Below are 26,619 nucleotides of genomic sequence, written 5' to 3' on the forward strand. Positions count from 1 at the left end.
TGAGTTCAAGCCCCATATTGGGCTCTGTGCTGACAGTGCACAGCCTGCTTGGGATTCTCTTTCCTTCTCTCTCGCCCCTCCCCTGTTTGTACTCTCTCTTAAAAAATAAACTTAAAAAATATTAAAAAAATAAAATTCTAATTCATAAATGAAATAGCCACATCCAGAAGCCTAAGAGGAAATTTTCTAGTAGTGACTAGCTAGATAACTGCTAGCCAGAGAGCTGACTCAAATTAGCAGTGGATAAAGTGTGGTTAATGTACTGATCTTGCTAAGTAATAGGGGAATTAGTAATGGCACCATGAATGATGTGACCTTGACATTCACTGAATAAAGATTTAAAAAAAAAAACAAAACAACAAAAGTATCATTATTGCCTTTTGCCCACAAGCTGTTTTTTTCAGGTAAAAGTATCCTAGAAAAAAACACCAGGAACAGTTGTTAAATAAGTCATTAACCTCCTAAACAAGAGATACAATGGTATAAACTAATTTGGAAGAAACAATAAAAATCCAATGGGTACCCAGATTGAGCCAGATCAGAAAGCAGGCAGTCGTAATGAGAATTATACAATGTTGGTAAGTTTGGAAGTCACTGTTAGTGATGCCAATAAAAAAACATAAAAGGAAGGTATGGTGTATAGTTGACCAAAAAAAAAAAAAAAAAAGTATTAAACAGATCTTTCCTGACACATTTTGTTGAACTTCTAGTACTAAAGGCTATGGCTGTTTCCTCTGGATATCATGACTAGTGGAAAGATGTAACAGTATTACAGCATGGCCAAAATGTAAAGTAAAAATAACACACACACTGCCTGCCAGACAATATTGGTAAGAAATATTGTTTTATATAAAGAGAATCTTACAATGTACTTTAGATGTTTCTAAAATATTTAAAATATTCAGGAGTATGGAGCCAAGCAAAGATCATATAATTTAGTGAAGAAGGTGTGCTGAGGTGCCTTCTGATACGTGTATGAAGTCTTCAGTTTGAGTGTCTGTATGCTGACATGCTTCATGTAGAATGAAGGCCTACAGAGGCTTAATTCAGGCTTGATTCAGAAACAAATTTGAGGGGCAACTGGATGGCTCAGTCGGTTAAGCATCTGACTTCAGCTCAGGTCATGATCTCATGGTTCGTGGGTTTGAGCCCCACACTGGGCTCTGTGCTGACAGCTCAGAGCCTACAGCCTGCTTCAGATTGTGTCTCCATCTCTCTCAAAAATAAGCATTAAAAAAAAAAAAAAAAAAAAGAAATTTGAACAACTTCGATTGGGAGATGATATTTTCATTGGCTCCCAAAAAGCCTAAAAACTTAAGCTAATGAGGATCACAAACCCCAAAAAAGGTACTTAATATTTATGTGTATTTTTTAAATAAAGAGATGTATGCACTAAACAGTAAAAGCATGTGATTAAAAAGAGTTTTTTGTTTGTTTTTTTTTACATAATTAGCAAGAGACCAAGTTCCATCTTCTAGCAAAGAAGTTAGATGTGCTTAAATGCTGCTGAGAACTTCTATACTTGACTAGAAAGGGGGACAGCAGTCCTTGGATTATAAATATATATATGGGTGTATGCATATGTATAGACACAGCAGCAGCTAAACACCTATCATGGAGCCCTGATTAACCTCCATTAAATTAATACACTTTAGTTTCCATTAAAAGTTCCATTAAATTAACATACATGTTTTTTATTAAGTCGTCTAAGACTTATATTCATTTATAATTGAATTCTCCAAGAAAGATGGTAAGTATGAGGGGTGACTAGAATATAATATGTAAGATCAACTAAACCAACTAGGGGCAAAAATGACAAGTGACAGCTAACTCTCATAAAATAAGCAATAGTTTATGGGGTGCAACACAGAGAAGTGGCTGGATGGAGAAGAGGAGGAGGCAGCAGGCAAAACGAGCAACAAGTGGCCTCAAGTAAGAATGGCTTCATTTTCAGTAAATGTGCCACGTAGTCTGAACCAGGTAGTTCAAGTTAGTTTCCTAATACCTCACACTGTAGGAATAAAAATGTTGCCTTAAGGCAGAAGTGGGAATGTGCTATGGGAGAAGTAATTTTGGGATCTGCTTATGTAGGGCAGGCCTGAGAAGGAAGCTAAGAGCCAGAAAACAACGTAAGGACAATTAAAGGAAGAGAACTAAGGACAGATTCTACCTACGGAGACAAATTTGCCCAAACCACTTTGCCTGTTGCCAACCATCAATAAGGCCAGGCATTTTATGTTTCAGGCCTCCTTGCCCACTATTTCAGTGGTAGTAATGAAGTGGCTTCAAAGGGATGTTTAAGCTATGCTAAGTATAAACCACAGTGGTACACAGCCATAATATCAGATGTTCCTTGAAACACAGCTGAAAGGGTAGGACTTTATGTTACTGTTTTCTACAGTATATTCTTCAAAATTCTAGTTCAATGGGTGTTATATGACTCCTTTTCCCTTGGTCCCTGTGGCCAAGTAAATTTAAGAAATAATTAAAATTAAATAGGGTTATTTACTGCAGGATACTCCAGAGACCTTAATATGTGTGTTGAGAATCTTCAAGGGTGGTTATTGGGTATGTATGAAAAATTTTCCAAACTTACTTCCCCCTGGAACCCTTCTTTAGTAGAGCATCTCTGGGGGTTAGTGTTCAACGAAACACACACTTTGGGAAAAGCTGTCCAAATACACTTTTGTGTTAGATATAACACAAAGATGTTATTTAAGGTAAAAGATGATATTTAAGGTAAAAAAAACAAAACAAAACAAAAAAAACATGGCAAGAATGTTTTAGAAATGGTAATGTTCACTTAAAAATATTAATCTTCTAAAAAAAAAAAAAAAATGTTTAACCAGCACTCAGTTTCTAACGATGTGGGAGGAGTAAGCAAATTTTTCCACAGATAAAAAAGTGAGGGGGAAGGCTCTGATATTAACTATAGTAGACTGAAAAAAATTTGTGCTTAATGATGCCAAGGAGGTAAAGGATAAGAAAGACTGCTTTCTTTTCTTCTGAATCTGGAATGTTTTGTAAAAGGCCACATTATTTTCAACTTAAATAACTTTTATTCAAACTCTCAAAACAACAGTTTTTGATGCAATAAACACTTAATTTTATTACTTAATAAAATTTGCAGGTTTCAGGAAAAATACACAATAGCAGATTTGAAGAGTCGGTGTCAATGTAGCATTTCCCAATTTTTTTGAAAATCAGCACTTACCAGATTGGTATGTCAGTAATTATGATCATACAATGTTCAAGCTGTAAGGGGTTTTTAGAGATGCCTGCTTCACAAAGTCTTCATTTTATAGGTAAAGAAACTAGGGCCTAGATAGGTTTAAAGGACTTACACATAACCAGCTAGTGCTCAAGTGTGCCTTTTTTAAAAATTAAAGATAGTTTGTTAATTGTATTCCAAGGGATGTTAATAAGTACTCAAAATCATGTCCATCATGAAGTCAAAATTTTTACATATTTTAAACTAAAATTTATACTTAAGGGAAACACTCTGGACGTATGTGTGTATACATGCATAAATGTATCAATACACAGATATTTTTACCTGAAATTGGTCAGATGTACATGTGTTCATTTCTGGTGACATGGTGTTTGTCTGACCAATGGAAGCGATTTTTTCTGCAGCAGATAGTGGTTTCAATGGTTCCTTGGTGGGTTCTAACATACCCTGAAAAAGGCATATTAGCCATTAATGGGGAAGGGGAGGAATCAACTCAAACTTCATGAGAAAAATCAATGTAGCACAAAGTAAAAACCCAAGTCATTTGGAAAGTGCTAAAGACAAAAAGGAACTACTGTTAAATTTTGTTTAGAGAAAATTTTATAGCACTGTAGTGGAAAATGTTTTACAATAGTACCTTTGGAATCCAAACTTTTGAACCAAGACCTTGTATTTTAAATCAGATTTGTTTTAAAGTGCCTAGTTATCACTGTTATACAAAAGCATAAGCAATTTGGAATGCCAGGGGTGGGGAAGAGGCAAGCACAACAGTATATAGTATGCAGGCCCTAAGAATCCAACACTTTTGTGACGTTTCAGACACTGAAACAGAAAAGGACATCCTTTGTACCCATTACACCATGGTGGTGCTTCGAGAAGTGAGAATTCTAAAACACACCATCTAGAGAGTGGCACTCTTGGAAGGGCCAAGATGATGGAGCAGCATAGAAGTTCTCTGCTTCTCTCGTCCCTGAAATGCAGCTAGATTAGAATCGAACCATTTTGCACACCTAAAACACATCATCTAATGTGATGGGGTCTACATGCTTCAATGTATGTTTAGTATTTGAGCCTATCACCACTAGAGGATGGGAGCTTTCATACTTAGTTCCTCGAATTGGCATAGTAGAGAAACAGCCATTTCAGAGGGGAAAACACCTTACATGTTCCACTACGTGTGTTAAAAATCTAACACACTTTTTGAGTAAGAAACGAAGGCACTGAGGATGGAGGTAGAAATAAAGAAGGAAAAAAAAAATCAGCAGTTTGCATCAATACTCTACCAAACACTACTAATAATGGGTAATCATCCAGGTTAATGGCCTGCCAAAAAGTTTTAACACATTTTAAAATAACACTTGATAAACTCTTAATATTTATCAACCAGACCACACAAAAGTCCCCCTTTACTGGGGGAAAAATATCAAAACTGCTAAGACAGCTTTGTAAGGCTAGAATCTGTAAAATCCAACCCCCCCCCTCTTTTTTTATAAGAATCTGTAAATTTCTAAAAACAAGTTTTCAGGACAATCTCTCCTCTTTTCGTGTAACAGGGTATATGCTGGGGCACCTGGGTGGCTTAGGTGGTTAAGTGTCTGACTCTTGAGAGACTCATGATCTCACGGTTCCTGAGTTTGAGCCCTGTGCTGCCCTCTGAGCTGACAGTGCAGAGCCTGCTTGGGATTCTCTCTCCCCACCTCTCTTCTCTGACACTCTCCTGCTCGTTCTCTCTCACGCTTTCTCAAAATAAACTTAAAAAAAGATAGGGTACATGCTAAAGCAATTTATAGATGCAATCTTTTTTTTTTTTTTTAAGTTTATTTTGTGTGTGTGAGAGAGAGAGAGAGAGAGAGAGAGAATGAATATGAATATGAATATATATCCCAAGCAGGTTCCATGCTGTCAGAGCAGAGCCCCACCAAGGGCTCAATCCTGAGAACCATGAATTCATGACCTGAGCCGAAATTAAGAGTCAGATGCTAACCACCCAAGTGCCCCACACAAATTCCATTCTTAACGATGATATTTTATAAAAGGCTTTCCTCCAAAGCTTGAATGAAAATAAATTCGTGGTCTGACTCATCACCATATACATTCTGCACACTTTCTAGTGTGCCCTTACGTAAAGAGACCATGCATTCAGCAAACAATTACCAACCTTAGCCAACTTTTCTAATGTCAACTATCACTTAAATCAGTGGTCCTCAAAGTGGTCCCCAATCAGTAGTTTTTGCATCACCTGGGAACTCGTCAGATACGTAACCCCACCCCTACTGAATAAGAAACTCAGTGGTGCCCAGCATTGTTTTAACACATCTTCCAAGCAATTCTGATGCATGTTTTTTATAAAGTATTTTTTTAATGTTTTATTTTTGAGAGAGTGAGAGCAGGGGAGGGGCAGAAAGAGAGGGGGGCAGAGGATCTGAAGGAATCCAAAAACACAAACACATCCTTGGGCTGAGGATCCAAAGTGGGCTCAGGCTCTGCACTGACAGCAGCGAGCCCGATGCATGGCTCAAACTCACAAACTGTGAGATTATACCCACCCTGAAGTTGGATGCTCAACCGACAGAGCCACCCAGGTGCCCCAATTCTGATGCATATTAAGGTCTGAGAACCAGTGACTTAACTGACCACTTAAGGTACTATTGCTTCCAATGAGACCAAAAGATACTGAACACCTTATCTGTGTAAAGCACCAGGGGAAAAATTCAGGTATAATTAAAATCTGAAACCAGATATGAAAAAGAATGTTTCTAAACATAAGGCATCATAAAGATGGAGGAGGAGAGATGTATTCACTAAATCAGCTTTGGTATTAAAAGCTTATAAAAATGGTAGCGTTATTGCTAATAAAGATTGTAATTAAGGCAGAAAAATAAAGCAAGAATATCCCTAATTCCTCACAAAATTTAAAGAACTGGCTCATGCCTGAGCCTACACATAAGGATTAAGTAGGTTACCGCCCCCAATGTGCTGAATGAAAACTCCTACAAATTAAATTCATAGTTTCTACCTCAGTATGTGACAGTAACACCAACCACCTCTAGAATGCTACTCCTTGAGGAAAAAAGAAATGCAAATAACCAAAGGTTAGAGTATGTCCTGGATTGTATTTACCCACAACAGCAAACAGTATAGGGATAATCAAGGTGTTTTGAAAATACAAGGCAAGTTACATTTGTAAAGGAGAGAAACTGATAAAAAGATTCAAGCACAGGTTTTTGTCTAATTCCACAAAACTACAAAAACAAAACGAAGTAAAACATTCCAATTCAAATCAATAATTAGGCCTTATTCATGGAAAAGTTTTGTAGATTAAAAAAGGTCAAATTTCACAGCAAATTCATTTTTGCATGCACATAAGGTTGTATAAATTCCATACCAAGCTATATTTTTCTTTCTTAAACATTTTTCCTTGTTTTCAAAAGTTATTGGTGAAAGAATTTAATTCACCAATAACTCAAAGACACACCAAAAAACACAAACACATCAAACTTCAAAGTGTGACTGAGTCTTGAGAAGGTACAGAAAGAAAATTCCTCAGTTATCCTGGACTACCTGGCATATCTGAAAAAACAAAATTCAACATATTTAAAAAATTAATGGAAAGACCGAGAACCGATTATGGGTCCTGGCCCATTTTCAATTACTATCATTTGGTATTCCCAAGGTTTTAGACACATCCATCCATAGCTTCAATGCATGATTCAAAACTGATCACAACTGGGTTACAACAAATGCTATCTACGCCTTCAAATACTTCAGCTTCCACTTTTTAAAAGCAAATTTAGGAAGAAAAACAAAAAGGAAAGAAGAAAAAGCAAGACCTCTAAAGGTACATTTTACAAAGAGTTATGAGCACTATATTACTAGGATAAAGATAATGTTCAATCTAAAACAAAACAGTGTCTTTAATTAATACAGCAAGATGTCCTTAAATCAAGACTTGAAGGGATGAGATGAAAAAGGATATTAATACTTATTCCCTTAATGTTCCCACACTAAACACCCCTTAAAATATACTTTCCACATCATGCCACGTAAGATAATTTTATAGAATGAATGCAGCAATGATAAATAGGTACAGGGACATTTTGTACTTACCAATCCTGCTGCATACATGGGCACTATAACAGGCTGCTTCTTGTTACCCGTGAAGAGCTACACGTGTGTTAGAGAAAAAGAATGTATATTCAGAGAATGAGATGTCATACACCGAAACAGTTAACATGTTATTGCATACATTGTGAAATATAAATAGAAGAAATTGTTAAGTTGCCCATATGGGCTTGTATTTTGGATCTGTTACTACAATTCCTTTATTTTATAGTTAATGAAAAACATTACAAACAACCTTTTCTAAAAGTAAGAAATATTGACTGGAGAAAAATTTAGATGCATTTATGTTTAAGAGCTGGCATATTCAAAATACATGAGCATTTAAGCCAACTAACATTTATTTTTCTGAGGAACTAGCTTATCACAGCTTGAACAAAAGTGTAACAGAATTTAAAAACACCCATAGGTCCACTAACGGATTTTCCAAGGTACTAACAAAACTCACAATGTTTCGGGTGTCTATTCCCAAGGAGCACAAAAGCTTCTTGTTGCTATGGGAGCCACCCCACTGATATCTCAAGCCATGTGCATCGTGGATGTCCTGTAGCTCGGTCCACACATCCAGCAGTTCCCTGCAAAGGTCATGATGAAGCCATCAACAATGGGTTACTCAATAGCTTTCACCATGAATCCTAGTTTTAATGTGACTGTGAAATATTATACATTCCAGTTAATCTTGTGTTTAACATGAGTATACAGCTATTTTCTGAATAAAATCAACGGCCACCACTTATAGTCATTAAAGTAGCTAGTAGCTAAGCTAAACTCATTTGAAACAATATGTCAGTAATCAACCAAAATTTAGCCTGTATGTTTTTTCAATTGTAAAAAATTTTTTTTAATTTTATGTTTTTTTTTTTAACATTTATTTATTTTTGAAAGACAGAGAGCACAAGTGGGGGAGGAGCAGAGAGAAAGGGAGACACAGAATCCGAAGCCAGCTCCAGGCTCTGAGCTGTCAGCACAGAGCCCGACATGGGGCTTTAACTCACAAACTGTGAGATCATGACTTGAGCTGAAGTCTGATGCTTAACTGACTGAGCCACCCAGGAGCACCAAACTTTTTTTTTTTTTTTTTTTAACGTTTATTTATTTTTGAGAGAGCACGAGCAGGAGAGGGGCAGAGGGAGAGGGAGACAGAGAATCTAAAGCCGGCTCCAGGCTGTGAGCTGTCAGCACAGTGCCTGACATGGGGCTCAAACTCACAAACTATGACATCATGAGCGGAAGTCAGACGCTTAACTGACTGAGCCAACCGGGCACCCCTTAAAACAAAAATATTTAATATTTAAGAGGAGGAAAGAAATCATTCAGCATTCCACCATATTACTATAGCTATTTAATATGCTTTCTCTTTGAGTCTTGATCCACAAACACATAACTGCAATTACAGCAAATACATAATTTTGTATTCTTTTTTCAGATTTTAAGCATTTCCTCATCTACATGTATACCTTTTCCAATGGTCATGTAACATTCTGTTAGACACATGCATCATTATTTGACCACAACCTTATAGTTTAAATAAGTTATTTTCACTGTTCATCTCCTATTGTTAGTAAGGCAAATTATCTTCCTGTATTTTACAGTGTATTTTGTTGTAGAGTTGTGTTATTTCCCAAAATGAATCTCTTGGAGAGATTTCTGGGTCTAAGAGTATGAACTATCTGTACAACTAGCGTATTTTTAAATAACACATCTAAACAGTTTTAAGATGGTAAAGCATAAACCTTTTTGTCCCGTTCTCAGAAATCACCCCCCAAAAACCAAGAAGCAAATCATAATCTCCATATTTAAAAAAAATTAAGAGATAACTAAAACTTTGCACCACAAACTTTGAGGTCACAAAGAGGGATGAAGGAGGGACTTGTAGAGGGAGAGAATATGTTCAGAGGTGGAGTAATGAGATGCAAGAGTCCAGTATAATAACTTTGAAATTAAAATTAGATAATCCATCTAGCTCCTCTAACATCTAATAATTAATAGGAGTTCCAGAAAGAAAACAATGGAGGGAAAGTAACTGTATTGGTATTATATTGGTAATTGTCAATTCAAGAGAACTGCCCAATACTGAAGGACAGAAGCCTCCAGATTGAAAGGTCATATACCTAGTGTTCAGTCCAACTAATAAAGACTCATATCAAGATACTTCATTGTGAAATTTCAGAATACCCACAACAAAAAAATCCTAAATTATAAATTTAACATAAGGGTAGAATAAAAATTTTACTACCCATGTACCTTTATTTCTCAGGAGGCTATCAGAGGATGTGCCCCACCAATATGGGCTCTAAGTGAATGGCAGTCCCAAGATACCATGTTTAAGAAGCCTAGATTGAATCCATCCCAAATTGGGATAGAATGGTGGAAGGCTCAGGGAAAAAAAAAAAAATGGAATGGCTAGCCTGACAGGTTTGATCATAACCTGGAGGGTAGGAAAAGACTGAGTAAATGAAAAAGAGAGACAACTATTAAGTCCAAGAAGAAGCTTACTATAATGGAAACAGTGGCTTAGCAGTGAACACTATTCACATGATTAAAATAATGAAAATACCAAATATCAACTTAACAAAAAACTATGATGTAAGTCATACAGGGAAGATGAAGGGAGGAGAAGAGCACATGTAAAGTCTAAATTCACACTTATCATACTCAGAAGTCAAAAGATAATACATAAAATCGACTGAGGAGAGTAAGGATTTAGAAATATTTCGGGGCGCCTGGGTGGCGCAGTCGGTTAAGTGTCCGACTTCAGCCAGGTCACGATCTCGCGGTCCGTGAGTTCGAGCCCCGCGTCAGGCTCTGGGCTGATGGCTTGGAGCCTGGAACCTGTTTCTGATTCTGTGTCTCCCTCTCTCTCTGCCCCTCCCCCGTTCATGCTCTGTCTCTCTCTGTCCCAAAAATAAATAAAAAACGTTGGAAAAAAAAAAATTAAAAAAAAAATATTTGAAAAAGCGTTCAAAAATGGAATAGGGAGGTTTTTTTGTTTTGTTTCAGCACAATATGATTTTTTAAACTTCAACACAATGTTACAAGAACATTTTAGAACCCTGATGTTTTAAGGTAACTGTTGTTCTAATTTATAAGGTTAAAACTAAGGAACATACATGCTATCTAAAAACTGTCTACTACTTACCCACTTTCAGCTAAGGCCTCTCTTGTTTTTATTGGGAAGGTGCTTGTTTCCAGCAAGTGCTTCAGGGAAGTAACTTCTTCTTCAGTATCAGGGATAAATATTGAAGGAAAACATGCTTCGAAAATTCGCTCCAGGCGGTTTAGTAAAGCTGTCTGCATCAAAACAACCCCCCCCAAAAGTTTAATTTCTCTAATTTTAATGATCTTAGTTTTATCATCATCAACACACATACACACACACACCTCTGACCCCACACCCTGTCCACTACTACAGGAGAGGGAGGTTCACTATCAGTCAGGTACAGGAAGCACTAAGTCAAAGGAGCATAACTACTTGCAGAACAGATGCTCTAAATGATCACTTTAAATATTCATGGTGATACAGTGGCGACAAGTAAATGTAGTTATATGCCAAGCAACATAGCTGGTACTTTGCAAACATTACCTTATTTATTAGCCTATTAAAAAATTCACAAAGAAGAAATTAACTACTCAATTGTATAATGAGAAAGCAATCGCAAAGTGTGAATTATCTACCCAAAGCAAAACCAAAACCAAACAGCAACATTCATAAAAGCAGGCAGCATTCATATTCTATCACGGGATGTTCCCTACTACCACCCATGTACTCTAGATTTAGGAACAATTAAATTGAAGGTTTGTGAAAAGTATTACGCTATCATAGTTGAAGAGAACTTTTTTCTTGAACATAAAAACATTTGAATTTTAAAACACTTTTAGAAACATCTCTGCTAAAAGAACAAAGTAGGAAAGAATGTCTTATTTTTACTAAAAAAGCAATAGCTCATTTTTCATTTTGATGATCTGTGTTATCTTTTAAAAATCCCACTCCTTTACTCTTCTATGGTGTATACAGGTGTATTTTTGAATAGAACACTGCCTTTCTTCCAAGAATGGATACTCCCTAGAGTATTTTTACTGAGAACATTGGCATTTTGAAGTATTTTCTTTAATTAAAATTTGCTGAATTTATATTAACTTACACTTTTTAGGGGTACTACTAGGTTATTCTACATGTGCAGCCCACAGTAACTAACATTTATCCCCACTATCCTAAGTGTATCTCAGACACATGTAAAATATTTTCAACTTAATTTACCGCTTAAACATCAAATAGGAATACGAACTGTTAAAGACTGTCGGGAGTGTACTACTGAAATGCTATCGAGTATACAAGAAAGTGCCACATCATGGTGGTATTTCCTGCCAAGTAACAAAGACAAGTTAACGCTTGATTTCTGTTGTTTAGCACCGTCAGCAAACAGGAAAATGAAAAACAAACGGAAAATATCTTCCAAACAGATTTCCCAATCCAAAAATCTCTTTTGGAAGCAGTATCAGAGCAAAAACTTAACAATGCATAATTAGTCTCAGGGTACTCTTCTGCTATCTCTACAAAAGTTATTCTAACACCTTCATTATATTCATGTGTGTGATATGGGAAAAGGTTCTCAGTATCAATTATGAAACCTACAGTAAAGAGTAGACTCAAGATCCCAAGGCTCGTGAAACTTGAGTGTGTCAAGGGGACCGGCACTTACTTGCTTCAACAGAGGGAATGGACAGACATTACTTTTAAAGGGATCAGATAACCATCTAATTGGAAACATGATGAGCACAGGCTCCTTCTGGGCAGACAAGGTAAACAAAAACTCACATATGACCATATTTTACTTCTCTGTAAATTAAAATTGAATCTCTCTCGTATCCTCTTTGTTATCCTTTTCATGGGAAAGAAAAAATATTTGTCAAAAGAAGCAATGACCCCAAAATACATTCAGTCATTTGGGCAATATTACTTCTAACTACCAAGTCTTAGGTACAACAGTGAACAAATTCTTAAAATGAGTGGAATGTATGTGAACATTACATTCAAGTTTTTACATCTTCCCCCACTCATACAGAGTATAAATTACATGGGAAATTTAAAAGACAGTTCCATTTGTCTTTAAGGTTAGATATTACATTCGATTGCTTCAAATATTTTGTTGAATGAAGTAAAGCAAGGGTCAGAATTTTTTTCTATACAGGGCCAGACAGTAAATAGTTTCAGCTTTGCACCAGCCATAAACAAGTAAGTGTGGTGTGTTCCAATGAAACTTTATTTACCAGAACAGGCGGCCAGATAGAACAGGCCATAGTTTGCAGATACCTGTGGTATGGCAGTAAATAACAAAGATTCAAATAATCAGAACCCACTAATTGAAAAGCACCACCCACCACAAGGAGCAACTCTAACAATTTAACAAGAAAGCAGCTAACAGAATTAAAGATTTTGACGAAAATTGAATTTCCTCTGACATTTTGCTTTAAAAGTACATCGATTTCCAACTATCAGACTATTTCCAACTATGAGACTAGTCAGGAGGGAATCCTCTAGAAAGAGTTCCATACTAATATTTTGTTCACTGTAATAAATGCCAAATTTCATTTGCTACTAGTCAATTCCAGTAAGTAAATGGCGGATGTAACTATAATACTTTAGTGGAGGACTGTGGACGCAAGGGGCTGAGACTCTGCTTCTGGATTTATAAACTGGAGATATCAGGGGCAACCTCACAGGGTGGGTGACAAGTTACAGGATTAAATACTTGGCACCCAGTGTGTGCTCAAGAAGTGGTAACTTTTTCTTACTACTACTGTTATTGTACAGATGATATCCAGAAACAGAGTGCCTACCAAGGAATAAAGTAAATATCAAAACTAGATTCAAAGCTCACTAGGGATGTTGCTCTACCACTACTTGGCATTCTAAATCATTAAGAAAATATTTGTCTCAGACTATCAATTTCTACATTATAACAAGAAAATACAAATTTTTGCACCTTCTCCAAGATCCTCCAACTTAATTGGAAAATAAGTACCAATTTAAAAACGTCTATCATTAAGAACCACTTTTATAAATAGAACGTGTTACTGCTACTCCTTGTGGATTTTAAACTTCGGAAATTGGTAAACATTTTGCTTGACATTTTGGCATTTGTGACTCAAATCTTGATCACACTATAAAATGCAAAGTGTGCAAATCACACGTTGGGGGTGTTTGAGTGTTTTACTTCCCAAGAAGCACAATAAAGTTACAAGTTCAAAATGTAATGGAACATAGTCCAAGGAACTTGGTAAGTAGAACAGGTTTAAGAACATAGCTAACATAATGCTCGAAAGAGAAATTAAACAACCCACCACAACAGTCTCTCTTGTGACCAAACAGAAAGGTTTCTTTCAAGAAACAGATTTTCTAAAAGACTGTAATCACACAGTAAATTAAAAAAAAAAAATTGTTTGAGATATTTGAGACATATGAGCACAAGATAAAAGTTATATATGAAAACTGTGATATTGGTAAGTTTTTGTTTTAATTATTAATTTTAACTGTTGTAATATCTATATAAATTTTTTCCTCAATACTATTAGCCATGGATAGTTTAATACATACAAGAGCCTTAAACCAAATCAGTAATAAAATTAATATCAAATCAACACTAGGGTCACTAAAGTGAAATATTATTTAACCTGGATTTATTCTACTGTGTAAGAGTAAAAAATAACTTTATATTACTCTACCTAATAAGAATTCTTGTTTCTATATAGATTGTATCCAGCCATAAGAGGCAAGCTACTCCTAGTTTTGATTAAATGGGGATACTACACAGTTTTGAACTCCTTGGAGCAGACTGACTCAAAAAAAGATGTGAATGTAACAGTAATGTTTATTAACACATTACAGTACATGTGGACTTGTATTAGATGTAAAATTCTAAAACATTGTATTTTATTATTTGGAATTAGTGGTAAAGTCAGACTGGCTATGCTCTAGTTTCCCTCAGCAGATAAGGCAGCATATGGAAAGCAAACAATATCAGTACAGCCTAGTTCAAGAAAGTGAAAGATCAAAAGATGTCCTCTGGAACCGTCACAAACAGCAAAACCTTGATACAGTGTGTTTTTTCATTTAATGCTGATGCAGTGCTTATCACATGCCAGGCGTTATTCTAAATGCTTTATGAATATTAGCTCACAGAAGAACAGATGAACCATCAGAGGGAAGTAACAGTAATCTTATCCCTATTGTCTAGATGAGAAAAACGGAGCACTAAGAGGTTAATTTGCCCACAGTCAGATGAATATTACATGCTGAATCCTAATCTAGGAGGTACAGTTTCAGAGTCTGTGCTCTTAAACACTAGATTATGTTGCCATCAAAGCAGTTCGAAGTTCAATTTCTAAAAATTATAGGAGCTTTGAGGGTGGGGACTATGTCTCATTTCGAATCTCCAGTACTTAGGTTTGTGCATATAGTGGATATAAAAATGTTAGCTAAGTCAGTGTGCACTTTAAAAAAAAAAAAAAAAAAAAAGCACTTCACCCTTATTTAAGACTGCAGGGGGCATGTTTGTTCTACTTATGAAAGTAGATATTATAAGCCATCTAAATCATTTTTGTACATACATTGGATATATTTATATAATTGTAACAAGTATAAATAACCAAATGCCTTTATGTTCTAGGTACTATGTTTAATACTTACATGTTACTTTACTAATCTTTAAAAAAACAAAAAACAAATCCTGAAAGGTATGTATTACGGTTTCCACATTATAGATGAAACTAAAGCTCATGGAGATTAATTAACCACAGTCTCATGTTGGTATGGTACACAGCAAGGATTTGATCCCAAGTCTGACTCCAAAGTCTCTTTTCACCAAATCATGCTTTTACCCACTTTTTGTGGTCTTTCAAACGTTTGTAGCCATTAGGTAAGAGATTCAACTGTTAACTGCTGAGGTGATGACCACACTTAAAGCAATTATTTCATCTATATAATTCATAGTTTTTAACAAAGCAAATTATAAATTTTTGCTAAAGAGTGATGCACTGTAAATTAATGAGAAGGTAACAAGTGCCCACACATTTAGCATACTAGTTAGCTGAGGTTACAATAGTAGCTGTATAGCAAACTAAATAAAATAACATTCACATCAATTACCTGACTTTTATCTTTTTAAGAAGTTGGGATTAAAAAATGTTCATTGGGGCACCTGGGTGGCTCAGTCAATTAAGCGTCCAACTTTGGCTTAAGTCACGATCTCCTGGTTCATGAGTTCGAGCCCCATGTTGGGCTCTGTGCTGACAGCTCAGAGCCTGGAGCCTGCTTCAGATTCTGTCTCCCTTTCTCCCCCTCTCCCGCTCAAGCTATGTCTCTCTCAAAAATAAACACCTTTTTTTTCCCAATTTTTATTTGAGTGATCGAGCGAGTGGGGGAGGAGCCGACAGAAAAAGGGAGAGAGAATCCCAAGCAAGCTCCACACTTAAGTTCAAGCCCCACGTCAGGCTCCACATTACGACTGTGAGATCATGACCTGAGCCGAAATCAAGAGATGGACACTTAACAGACTGAGCCACACAAGCGACCCTCAATTATTGCCTTTTAAATGCTTTTAACTTCAAAGCCAAAGAGGAAAAACAGTCATCAGTTCTCTCTTGAATGTGGAATTAGAAAACTGGTGGTTGGTTAGCTGAATACGCACGCCTCTCAATTCACACATGTAGCAAATTCTCAGCCTGGTGAACAGCCTCACGTCTGGCCATTACACGTTTTAAGAACTGGGGGCTCTGATAAATGTAGGGTTGAAAGTCAAATGCTATTCAAGGCAGGTGCCAGAGTCCATTTTATTTTCTCTGTTCATGTCCAGCACTAAGACAAAGGAGAAGAGCATGGTGCTCAGAAGAGTTCCTAATCTGTCAAAACTATTCTGAGAACAGAAACTAGCCCCCAAGCAGCAGCCAGAACTAGAGATACTCTCACACAAATTCTCATTTGCCTCCAATACTTTCTGCCATTCACCAAAAAATGCAGTTGGCATCACGATCTCTTGCACCTTTACAGACCACTTTCCAAGAAGTTCATTTCTGAGATTTTTCAGTAACAATATTTATTGAACACTTATGTGCAAGACAACGTGGTAAACACACTGACATGTGCAATTTTATTTTACTTTCAGAGTAAGGCATTTTAAATAAGTACTATTATTATTCTCTAAATCTAAGGTTCAAGAAAGTGACTAATACAAATTAGTGTTGAAACCTAGATCTGAATCTGGCAGTATAACCCCAGAGCATTGCTTTTAAGCACTCACTGTATGTACCCAGGGCCAAGGGCCAAGGCCTAAGGCCCACAATAACTTTAGGGATTCATGAAAATGTTTTAACAGCTAATATTAATATATTCATCTTTATACCAAGTTATAAAATAGAATTTTAAATATCTTTTATGGGTAAGTCATATAAAAGTTATATGTGGCCCTGGCTATATTGCTCTCAAAAGGTACACTGGCTTTTATCTTTCCCAATTTTCTCCTTTTCATATATTTGTTTTCCTATCAGGGTCCTTTATTACCTTGAATGTCTCTATAGTAACAATTATTACTTTTTCAAACCAGGTATGATTTCTGGGAAAGCACAAATGCTCAGCTATCCAATGGTTTAATTCATCAATGGGGGCAAAGCATTATGTATGAATTCACTTATACTCATTCTCAGGTCTGTTGTATCTCCATGTTTAGGGTAAAGGTATATAAGTAGCCGTTGCATTTTATTCACTGATGCAAACAAGTCACATTATTAAATGCAGAGTTTACCAACTGGTAGGTCCCAGTCACAAATATGTTATAAATCTCCCCTAAATCCTGAATGCTACACAGGGACAAATGGCACTCCCTCTTATTAATGTTATGTGTCAACTTGACTGGGCCATGTGCCCAGACAACTGGTCAAACACTGTTCTGGGTATGTGTGTGCAGGTGTTTCTGGATGAGATTAACATCTGAATTGGTAACCTGGGTAAGGCAGATTGTCTTCTCTAATATGAATGGGCCTCATGCAATCAATTGAAGACAGCTTGAGGACTGTAGTTGGTACTTCTCTGCCTCCATAAACACAAGAGCCAATCCCTTACTAGTCTCTTTCTCTCTCCCTCCCCCAAGTCCATCCATCTGTCTGTCCATCCAGCCATCCATCCTCCTGGTTCTGTTTTTCTGGAGAACCCCAAATACACCCCTATTTTATAAACAACTCTACTGGAGTATAAGAAGTATATTAAAAATATTCAGTTTTCCAAAGGGTAAGACCAGCACCTAGGATCCTAGACTCTGGGTCTTATGCCATTCACATGCAGACCTTCTTAAAAGCATCTTGTATTTAAGGTTAATTCCTAAAGTTCCTTCAACATATTTCTAGTTAGTTTTCTTCCTTAGGAACAAAAGTTGATTAATATTAACAGTTTTAACGTTGATAAGCATTAGATCTTGCTCTGAAGTTGAAGTTTAACTTTTTTTTTTTTTAATGTTGGTTTTTGAGAGAGACAGAGATAGAATGCGAGTGGGTTGGGGCAGAGAGAGGGAGACACAGAATCTGAAGCAGGCTTCAGGCTCTGAGCTGTCTGCGGACAGCCTGACGCGGGGCTCGAACTCACGAGCTGTGAGATCATGACCTGAGCCGAAGTTGGACGCTCAACCGACTGAGCCACCCAGGCGCCCCTGAAGTGGAAGTTTGGAAGAAACATAAAATCCACTGGGTAATTTAATCTTCCATTTAAGAGGTCACCTTATGCCTTGCCATTATTAAATATTAAGTAAGATATCAAGTACAATCGACACTTGTACACTTTATCAATTCCCAATTTCAAGCTATATAAGAAGAGTGAACAACTGTAATATTCACCATGCTCTAAAAAGATGGTTTGGCCTTTCTGCACAATTTGTGTATAAATCTAACCAAGTATTTCCACCTATTTTGGAATTAAACACCAGAATGTCAATTTTTCTGAGGGAAAAATAACACAAGAAATATTAGTTTCAGGTGTATGACATGATACGAAATGAATATATTGCAAAATGATCACCACAATAAGTCTAGTTAATAGCCATCCCATACAGTTACAAATTTTTCTTTTCTTGTGAGAACTGTTACAATCAATTTTCTTAGAGATTTTCAAATATACAATACAGTATTATTAACTATAGTCACCCTGCTGTACATTACATCCCCAGGACTTGTTTATTTTGTAACTGGAAGTTTGTACCTTTTGACCACTTAATTTATTTGGTTGCTTACTTCTGTTTTCAGTAATAAGTTCAGGTGTTCATCTACAGAAAGGAAAACGTGCACAAATCTTAGGCAGATGATTAAATAAACAAAGGTGAAAATGTAGAATTACAGTCAGTTTGAGAATGCTGACTTCCCAGCAAACAAACGATTTATTTATTATTTAGCAGGTTTTTTTTTTTTTTTTTTTTAAATTTTTAAAGAGCAAGCGAGTAAGCAGGGGACAGGGACAGGGACAGAGAGAGAGGGAGAGAATCCCAAGCAGGCTCCACACTCAGCATGGAACCTGATGTGGAGCTCGATCCCATGACCCTACTAGGATCATTACCTGAGCCAAAATCAAGAGTCGGGTGCTCAACCGTGCCACCCAGGCACCCCACCAACAATTTGGCTTATTTTACTTTAAAAGTATTCATAATTCTCTTCCTTCTTTTTGTGACACTTAATTTTTAAGCCTCTCAGAAGAAATCATCTAGTAACATTTTCCCAGTAGCATAATCAAGTAGATGGCTAATAAGAAACAATTACTCATAATTTCCTTTTCTATAGCTACTTAATATAGAAATTATCAATTACCTAAATTCTCAAATAACATCCACAGCAATATTTTAAAAATTTTACCAAAACCTCAGAGTTAAATGTTGTACTTATAATATTACCTCCTTTACCATACATCTAAGAGAAAGTAATCTTGGCTATTTCAATCAACTTTCTTTTCTGGAACATTAACAGGTTAAAAAAAAAAAAGAAAACTGTTAAAACAATATATGAGATGGTCTTTTGGAAAAAAAGGACTGCTTTGAAAGTAAGGAGGACTTTTTTTTTTTTTAAATCATCATTTTGTTTTGTTTTGAATTTTAGCCCAGAAAGCAAATAATAGTTTGGACCTCTTTCCAATTTGTACAACAGAGATACCACTAGTTGTTTTCCTCTACGATGTGCAAGAATGTTAACAAGAAAATGAAATATACTGAGCTCTGGGTTCTCAGAAAAAAATAGTCACTGAAAGGGAAGAATAATTCTCAGTAAATAGTCATGCATGACTTTACATCAAGGCTTCAATCCTCTGAGGCGACCAGATCCACATTTGAGAATTAGTTTGACTAAGAACATTTTATAAGTTTGAAAGATTTCTTCTTGGTTGACTTTTCCCTAAGTAGCAAATTATTACAATAAAGCTGTAACAACTGATGGTCTCTTGACTCAAGGAAGATATATTTTATCAGAATATGAAGATATCCTTTTGGTAGCCCAAAAAAAGGAAAGTATTAAAAAATAGAGACCCAGACAATGTCACAGTGAAAAGAAGAAATCTGAAATGACAACTACACCATTCATCTCATTTCTCAAAACCAAGAATTGTTCCCCATGTTTCTTTAATTGAATTAACCGAGCTATGAATCCTAAAAGACTCACAACATTCTGTCAAAGCAGAATTTGGACAAAACCACTTGAAGGCACTCTGTTTAAGGCAGAATTGTTGCATCCATGTTAAGACTGAACAGGAATAAATCATTTTAAGTTTAACCACTAAAACCCTAATGTTCACTGTCATTAATATGTGAAGATTTCTGTGCTGTCCCCAACACTTAACAAGTAGGAGAAACATTTTAAGAAAAATATCAGTAAATCTAATCCTCTCCTAGGGGGCTTAATGTACTTTTCCAGCAGATTCTGCAAAAGGAAGAAACTGCGGGCCACAAGCCTGGATCACAACAGCAGGATAAGAATAAAAATCATTTCCAACTCAGTCACTTACTCGGCATGCCTTACCCATTTCCTTACCTCAACTTCCTTCTAAAACTTATCTTTTAGCCCCTTTCAACAATTTCTTCTTTCCAAAATCCATCTCCAAGTTCTGCTCATTTTCCAAACCCATTCAGCAAAAATAAAAGTCTGAGGACCAAGCCAAACAAATCTCAGGAAGTCTTAATGTATCTTGCCACATCCACATGGTTTTTGCTCTATTTTCACAAAATAGAATCATACTATAGAATTCTTATTTTTCAGTGGATTTTTTCACTCACTTTAAAATTTATTGTCATTTTATCTTCACAAAAGTCCAATGAAGTAGGTATGATCTTTTTATAAACAACTGAACTCAGAAGTAACTTGTCCAAAATCATAAAGCTTATAAGAGGCCGAGTCAAGATTCAAACTCAGATCTGTAAGATTATATAAAGCTCATATACTTTACTACCTCTTATGTCCAGTTGTCAAATTACAAATAACTTCAATCAACTTGTGTAACAAAAAGGTCCTTTTTGAACTGGTCATACTTTAAAATTCATTATCTGATGATGTTAAAAGTTCTAAGGCTATAAATTAAAGATCATTCAATACCAGTGTCACCTTACAGTAAGATGAAACTCAACAGGGAAAGGATTAGGTCAAAATCAACAGTCTTGGCTTTGCATTATATAATTAGTTCACTCCTTGCAAGCTTCTACTTCCATAATAAATTAATCAACAGGAAAAATATACAATAGCCAAACCATATACAAACCGAATTAGCAAATTAAGCTATTCAGACACTCAAAGTCAAATGAAAAGTAATTAGCTATGCACACCACCTGGTAATACCATAACAGTATTTTCACGTATCAAAGCAATGATGTATAACCATTTCAACTGACACTCAGACTTTGGAAATATTTCCAATTGAAAATGGTTTGCTTGGCAAAAGATAACTGGAAGAGTTTGGGGAATTTTATTCTCAGTATCTCTAAAAGAAGCTGGTAGGACAAGTGTTCCCTGAAACAGTTGTCAATATAAAGCAGTGATTTTCTGGGGAGTTTTCTTTCCGATACCTCCGGGATTGAGGAAAGGTTAGGTTTAGCACAGGGTACAACTCAGGACCGGGGAATAACCTGGATATTAAGCTGCGTCTCTAGGGGCTACTTTAGGTCAAGATAAATCTCAGTGAATCTTCTCTGAAGGAGTCTGGAACAGAAAAGGATAAAGTACAGGCCCTGGCGGGTAAAAATATTCTCCCTGACACACTTATTCCCCAATAAGTGTAAACGTAAATGTACATTTGCAAGAAATTATAAGCAACTAAATACAGTTCTAGTCTTCTCGTACCCTCATCCCAGGTCTTTAGTGGCTGTCAAATTATGAAGTCCAAATCTGCTTTGCTCAAATTCTTTCTCTAACCTTCAGTTCCCTATAGCCTTCAGCTCAGGTTGAGGTTTCAAATTCTGCTTGCTCTCTGCCACACTCAAAACTGTACTTCAATTTCCTAGGTCTTTGATGGACAAAATTAAGAGACTTTATTTTCTGAAAGTTAAAAAAACATCTACTAAATCGGAGTTTAACTTTCTTCTAAAATCACTGTAAAGGTAGAAACTGAAGGATTCACTGGACTAGTTAGCTAATTAATGAATTTTTACGTAAGTGATATTTATGTTAATCAAAAAATCAAGCTGCTGAGTTTCTGTAAATATTAAACTCATTGAAATAAAGAAAAACCTCACCAAACATTACTTATTGTAGGACTGTCCATTTAAAGTTTACCAAAGCATTGTGAAAAATGTAATCCACAAATCAAGCAAGCATTATGTATCATAAGAGACTCCTTCAACAGGTACCCAATTTAAAAATACTTTTTGAAAAGCTGAATTGCCTCCACGGCAATTAGTATATTATACAAAATAGAGAAAACCAGTAAATACCTGAACTGAAGTGGCTGTTTCCTGTAAATGGCCACCAGCAACTGCTCCTTTGGAAGTTGCTAAAGGGACACTGTGCATTTTGGGGGTTCCTGGAGTATCAATCTTTTCATCTGTCCTATGTGACTGCCAGGCTTCCTTTCGATGGTGAGATTCAGCAGCCTGCTGGTCTCCAAAAGTAGCCCAAGAGCAACTATCTTTCTGTCCATCCTCAAAGGCATTCCAATCTACAACTTGGCTAGGCCCAGCTGAACTGAAGTCCGCAAAATCATCAGAGTCTTGAAAAGCACTGGGGTCCTCTCGAATATTTGGCACAGAATCAAAATCTCCAAATTCACCTTCTTGCTCAATTTCCAGTTTTGAAACAGGATCAGTGCCTGTCCCAGAAGACTTTCCCACCAACTTACATTCCTCTGATAAACTATCAGAAGTCTGTTTTAGGTCGGACTCAGTAAATAGAATTTCATCTTGGCAAGAAACAGCATTTGTATCCCCAAATTCTCCAAAGTCATCACCTGGTTCACTAAAATGTGGAAAGTGCTCTGAGGACTCTTCGAAAGTGATATCACTCATTGAATCTTGGGTACCAGTAACAAAAGGTGGAGTTGTGCCACTGGCTGTGCCGAAGTCACCAAAATCATCCTCGTTAGTATCATTGCAAGTCACAAAGTCATTACTACTGTCACCATTTTTTACACTTAAAGAATCATCCAGAACATTTTCTTCTGTAGGATCAATGCTGGGGCTTTGGGAGTCAGTAAACTTTTTACTTTCTTCTTTGGAAGAACCAACTTCATCATCAGCATCAGAAGTTTTAATAGAATCCATGCATAGGTCAGCACACTTAGAAGTAAACAAATCAAGTTTTTCCTCAGTTTTACATTCTCTCATACTGGCTTCTGAATTATCAGCTGAGTCTGCCAAACTCCAAGGCTTTGATTGAACTGATTTTAAAAATTCATCCTGTTGCAATGTTGGAAGGCCTTGTTTTTCAGTACTGAAACCTCTGGTACTCATTATGCTTATTTCTGAAACACAAACCTGATCCTCTCCATCAATGTCTCCTTTATCGTCAAAGCTTCTACCCAAAGACAGTGCTTTTACAGAACTCAGTTCACTGACTCTATTAATTTTATTATTTTCCTGAATGGTTAATGCTTCTCTATCATTTAAAACTGCACATCCTGTATCTTCTAGTTGTATCCTTTCCTTTTTGGAAAATGTAGCAAAATCTGCAAATTCCTCAGCAGGACTAGGTGCACAGTCTAAGTTATAGTCAGTACTATGAGTGCTAAGAGGCTTTCGTCCTTTTGAATCGGCTTCGGTGTCCAGATCATCTGTTCCCTGAGGATTTACAGTTTCCAATACTGCAAACCCGTTTGTTAGAATCTCCAGACAAGGAGGCTTTTCACCATTGCAGCTCTCTAACTGCTTGTTTTGATGAACAACATTCATATCAGTTCTAAAATCTCCTGGAGAGAAACTTTCAGGTGTTCCAACATTCTGTCTCTGCTTCACTATAGTATTTAAATCTCCTGGACTTTCTATGCCATCAATGGAAGTATCTAAAGTTTTAGATGAAATTATTTCTTTGCTGGTGGTAGAAAGTAAAACGTCAGACTGTCCTTTCACAGGAGAAGAAAGTTCAGCAGTGATGTCTTTATCATTACCATTCTTAATGGATTTAAAGCTAGTAAGGCTATCTACATTTTCTGAGAAATCATGAATTGGCATAAAATGGTTTGAAGGTACAAACTCTTCCTTGGGACGAGTATAATCTGGTGTATCAAAGTCAACAAATCCTACACCAGAAGGGCTAACTTCTGAAAACCCACCAAATTCCCCAAATTCATCATCATCATCATCCTCGGCTCCATTGTCTAGTGGTGGTGGGGATGAAGAGTACATTCGAATGATGTCTGGCTCCATTGTTCAATTGCTTTCAAATAATTAATTTACACCTGAAAAAACAAAACAACAGGGTTTTTTTTTTTTTTTGCTTGGAGGGGACAGATTACGTATACGTCTTTCAAAACTCTCTCAAAGCTATTTCAAACCAGTGAAAATTTACAGTGCTTTGTTTTGGACCTTTTAAATTCTTTTTCTCTTAGGTAAGATGACTTTACACAGCTATAACGGCAAAAAAATTTTCTCTTTTCTAGTGTAGGTTTCTAAGAACATTGGTGTTACATTACTGAATTTGGGGATTCCAGGAAATTTTGAATAAACACAAAAGTATATCTACAAAATTCTCTCGGAGCACTTGCTTATTCTCTTAAGCTTGCTTTGCTTTCTAGTCCACTGGAGATTCAGGGCCTGCCCTTATGGATTTGTGAGTTCTTTATAAATAAGACATGAAAATTTTCTTTAATAATTGCTATTCAGTTCAACGTTTATTTCTTACCCAAGTTAAATTTTAACAGACTTTATTTTTAGAGCAATTTTAGGTTCATTGAGATGGTAAGTGAATTCCTAGATCTTCCCCACCCCCATTCATCCACAGCCTCATTTATTACAGACATCCTCCAGCAGAGTAGTATATTTGTTACAACTGATGAACCTACATTGACATACATCGTTATTACCCAAAGTCCAAATTTATATTAGGGTTTGCTCTGTGTTGTACATTCTATGTGTTAGGACAAATGCATTAATTACAGTATCACAGAGTAATTTCAATGCTCCAAAAACCCTCAGTTCCATTATACATCCCTCTCTCCCCTGTGCCTGGCAACGACTGATCTTTTTACTGTCTCCACAGTTTTGCCTTTTTTGGGATGTCACAGAGTTGGAATCATACAGTACGTAGACATACATGTCACACAATATGTAGCCTGTACATACTGTATGATTAGCTTCTTTCATTTAATAACATGCATCTAAGCTTCCTCCAGGTCTTTTCATGGTTGATGGCTCATTTCTTTTCAGCACTGAATAATATTCCATTGTCTGGATGTACTGCATTTTCATTTCGTTTTATAACTTTTCACTACTGAAGTCATTTAAGTTGCAAAAACAGTACAGAGCTCTCATGTATACTCCAACCAGTTTCCCACACTGATAATGCGGTAAATAACTGTAGTACCTGTTCAAACCAGAAAACTGACATCAGTACACTATTAACTCAGTTACACACTTTAGATTTGACCATTTTTCTGTGTGTAATTCTATGAAATTTTATCACATATGCAGATTAGATTCAAGTAACCAACACTACAATTAGGATAAGAACTGTTGCAAAAATAGTTCTGTAATATTCATCAATATAAAGAAACTCCCTTGAGGTGCCTGGGTGGCTCAGTCAGCTAACCATCTGACTCTTGATTTTAGCTCAGGTCCTATCTCGAGGTTTGTGGGTTTAAGCCCCATATGGGGCTCAGAGCTGACAGTGCAGAGCCTGCTTGGGATTCCCCTCCCCCCCAATCTCTCTGCCCCTCCTCCATGCTCTAATTCTCAAAATAAACTTAAAAAAAAAAAACAAAAACCAAAAACCTCATTCGTGTTACCTCTCAATACACCCTCCCCTAAACCCTAACTCCTGTCAACCACTGATCTGTTCCCCATAATTTTGCTACTTCATAAGTACTTATTATGTAAATGGAATTACACAATATGTAATTCTTTGGAGGTGTTTTTTTTCCCCCCACTCAGCTTAATGCCCTTGAAATCCACCCATGTTGTTGCACGTCAAGAATTCATTCTTTTTTATTGCCAAGTTGTATTCCGTTATATAGCTGCACCACAGATTATTTGCCAGTTCATTCAATTTAGGACCCGTTGGTTGTTTCTTGTATTTTACAACAAATAAAGCTGCTATGAATATTTGTGTACAGACTGTTGTCTGACAAGTTTTTATTTCTCTAATATGAATTCCCAGGAGTGCAAATGCTTGGTCACATTAAGTTTACAAGAAACTGTAAAACTGTTTTCCAAAGTTAATTTTTATGGGACCAAATCAACTGTTCATTAGTAATTTTCATTAATTTGGTTTCATATAAGCTTGAGATTTAATATTTTTTTTTCTAATTTTACACGGTTTTCTTTGCATTTAGTTTTTAATACATCTAGAATTTTGGTGTATGATCTAAAGCAAAGGTCTAATTTTTGTTTTCTAAATAGCCAAGCAATTATCCTAATCCCATTTATTGAATAATCTTTCCCATATCTATTAGTTTATATCTTCACCTAACTTCTCTTTTAAATATTTATTTATTTAATCTCTACACCCAACATGGGGCTCAAACTCATGGATTCGAGATCAAGAGTCACATGCTTTTTGGACTGAACCAGCCAGGTGCCCCTCTCTATATATTTAACTCTTAAATGGAATCTATG

The 26,619-nt window shown here is 36.2% G+C and overlaps 1 protein-coding gene across 7 annotated transcripts in view; it reads right to left on the reverse strand.

Moving 5' to 3' along the window:
* Positions 1–26,619, reverse strand: part of AFTPH (aftiphilin) — a 67,650-nt gene that overhangs the window by 16,554 nt on the left and 24,477 nt on the right. For 5 of the 7 annotated variants that reach the window (XR_009248581.1, XM_058683920.1, XM_058683919.1 and 2 more), the window contains 5 exons: positions 22,288–24,245; positions 10,491–10,642; positions 7,800–7,926; positions 7,340–7,396; positions 3,557–3,679 (listed from right to left, as the gene is read on the reverse strand). Coding sequence is in view for 6 of the 7 variants with exons in the window: in XM_058683920.1 (XP_058539903.1) it covers positions 3,557–3,679; positions 7,340–7,396; positions 7,800–7,926; positions 10,491–10,642; positions 22,288–24,213 (2,385 nt within the window). In the remaining variant the exon portion in view is untranslated. The remainder of the gene's footprint in view (positions 1–3,556; positions 3,680–7,339; positions 7,397–7,799; positions 7,927–10,490; positions 10,643–22,287; positions 24,246–26,619) is intronic. The other 2 variants (XM_058683923.1, XM_058683924.1) reach the window with 1 other exon arrangement.

Source organism: Neofelis nebulosa, chromosome 9, assembly GCF_028018385.1.
Source record: "Neofelis nebulosa isolate mNeoNeb1 chromosome 9, mNeoNeb1.pri, whole genome shotgun sequence".
Classification (NCBI taxonomy): Eukaryota; Metazoa; Chordata; class Mammalia; order Carnivora; family Felidae; genus Neofelis; species Neofelis nebulosa.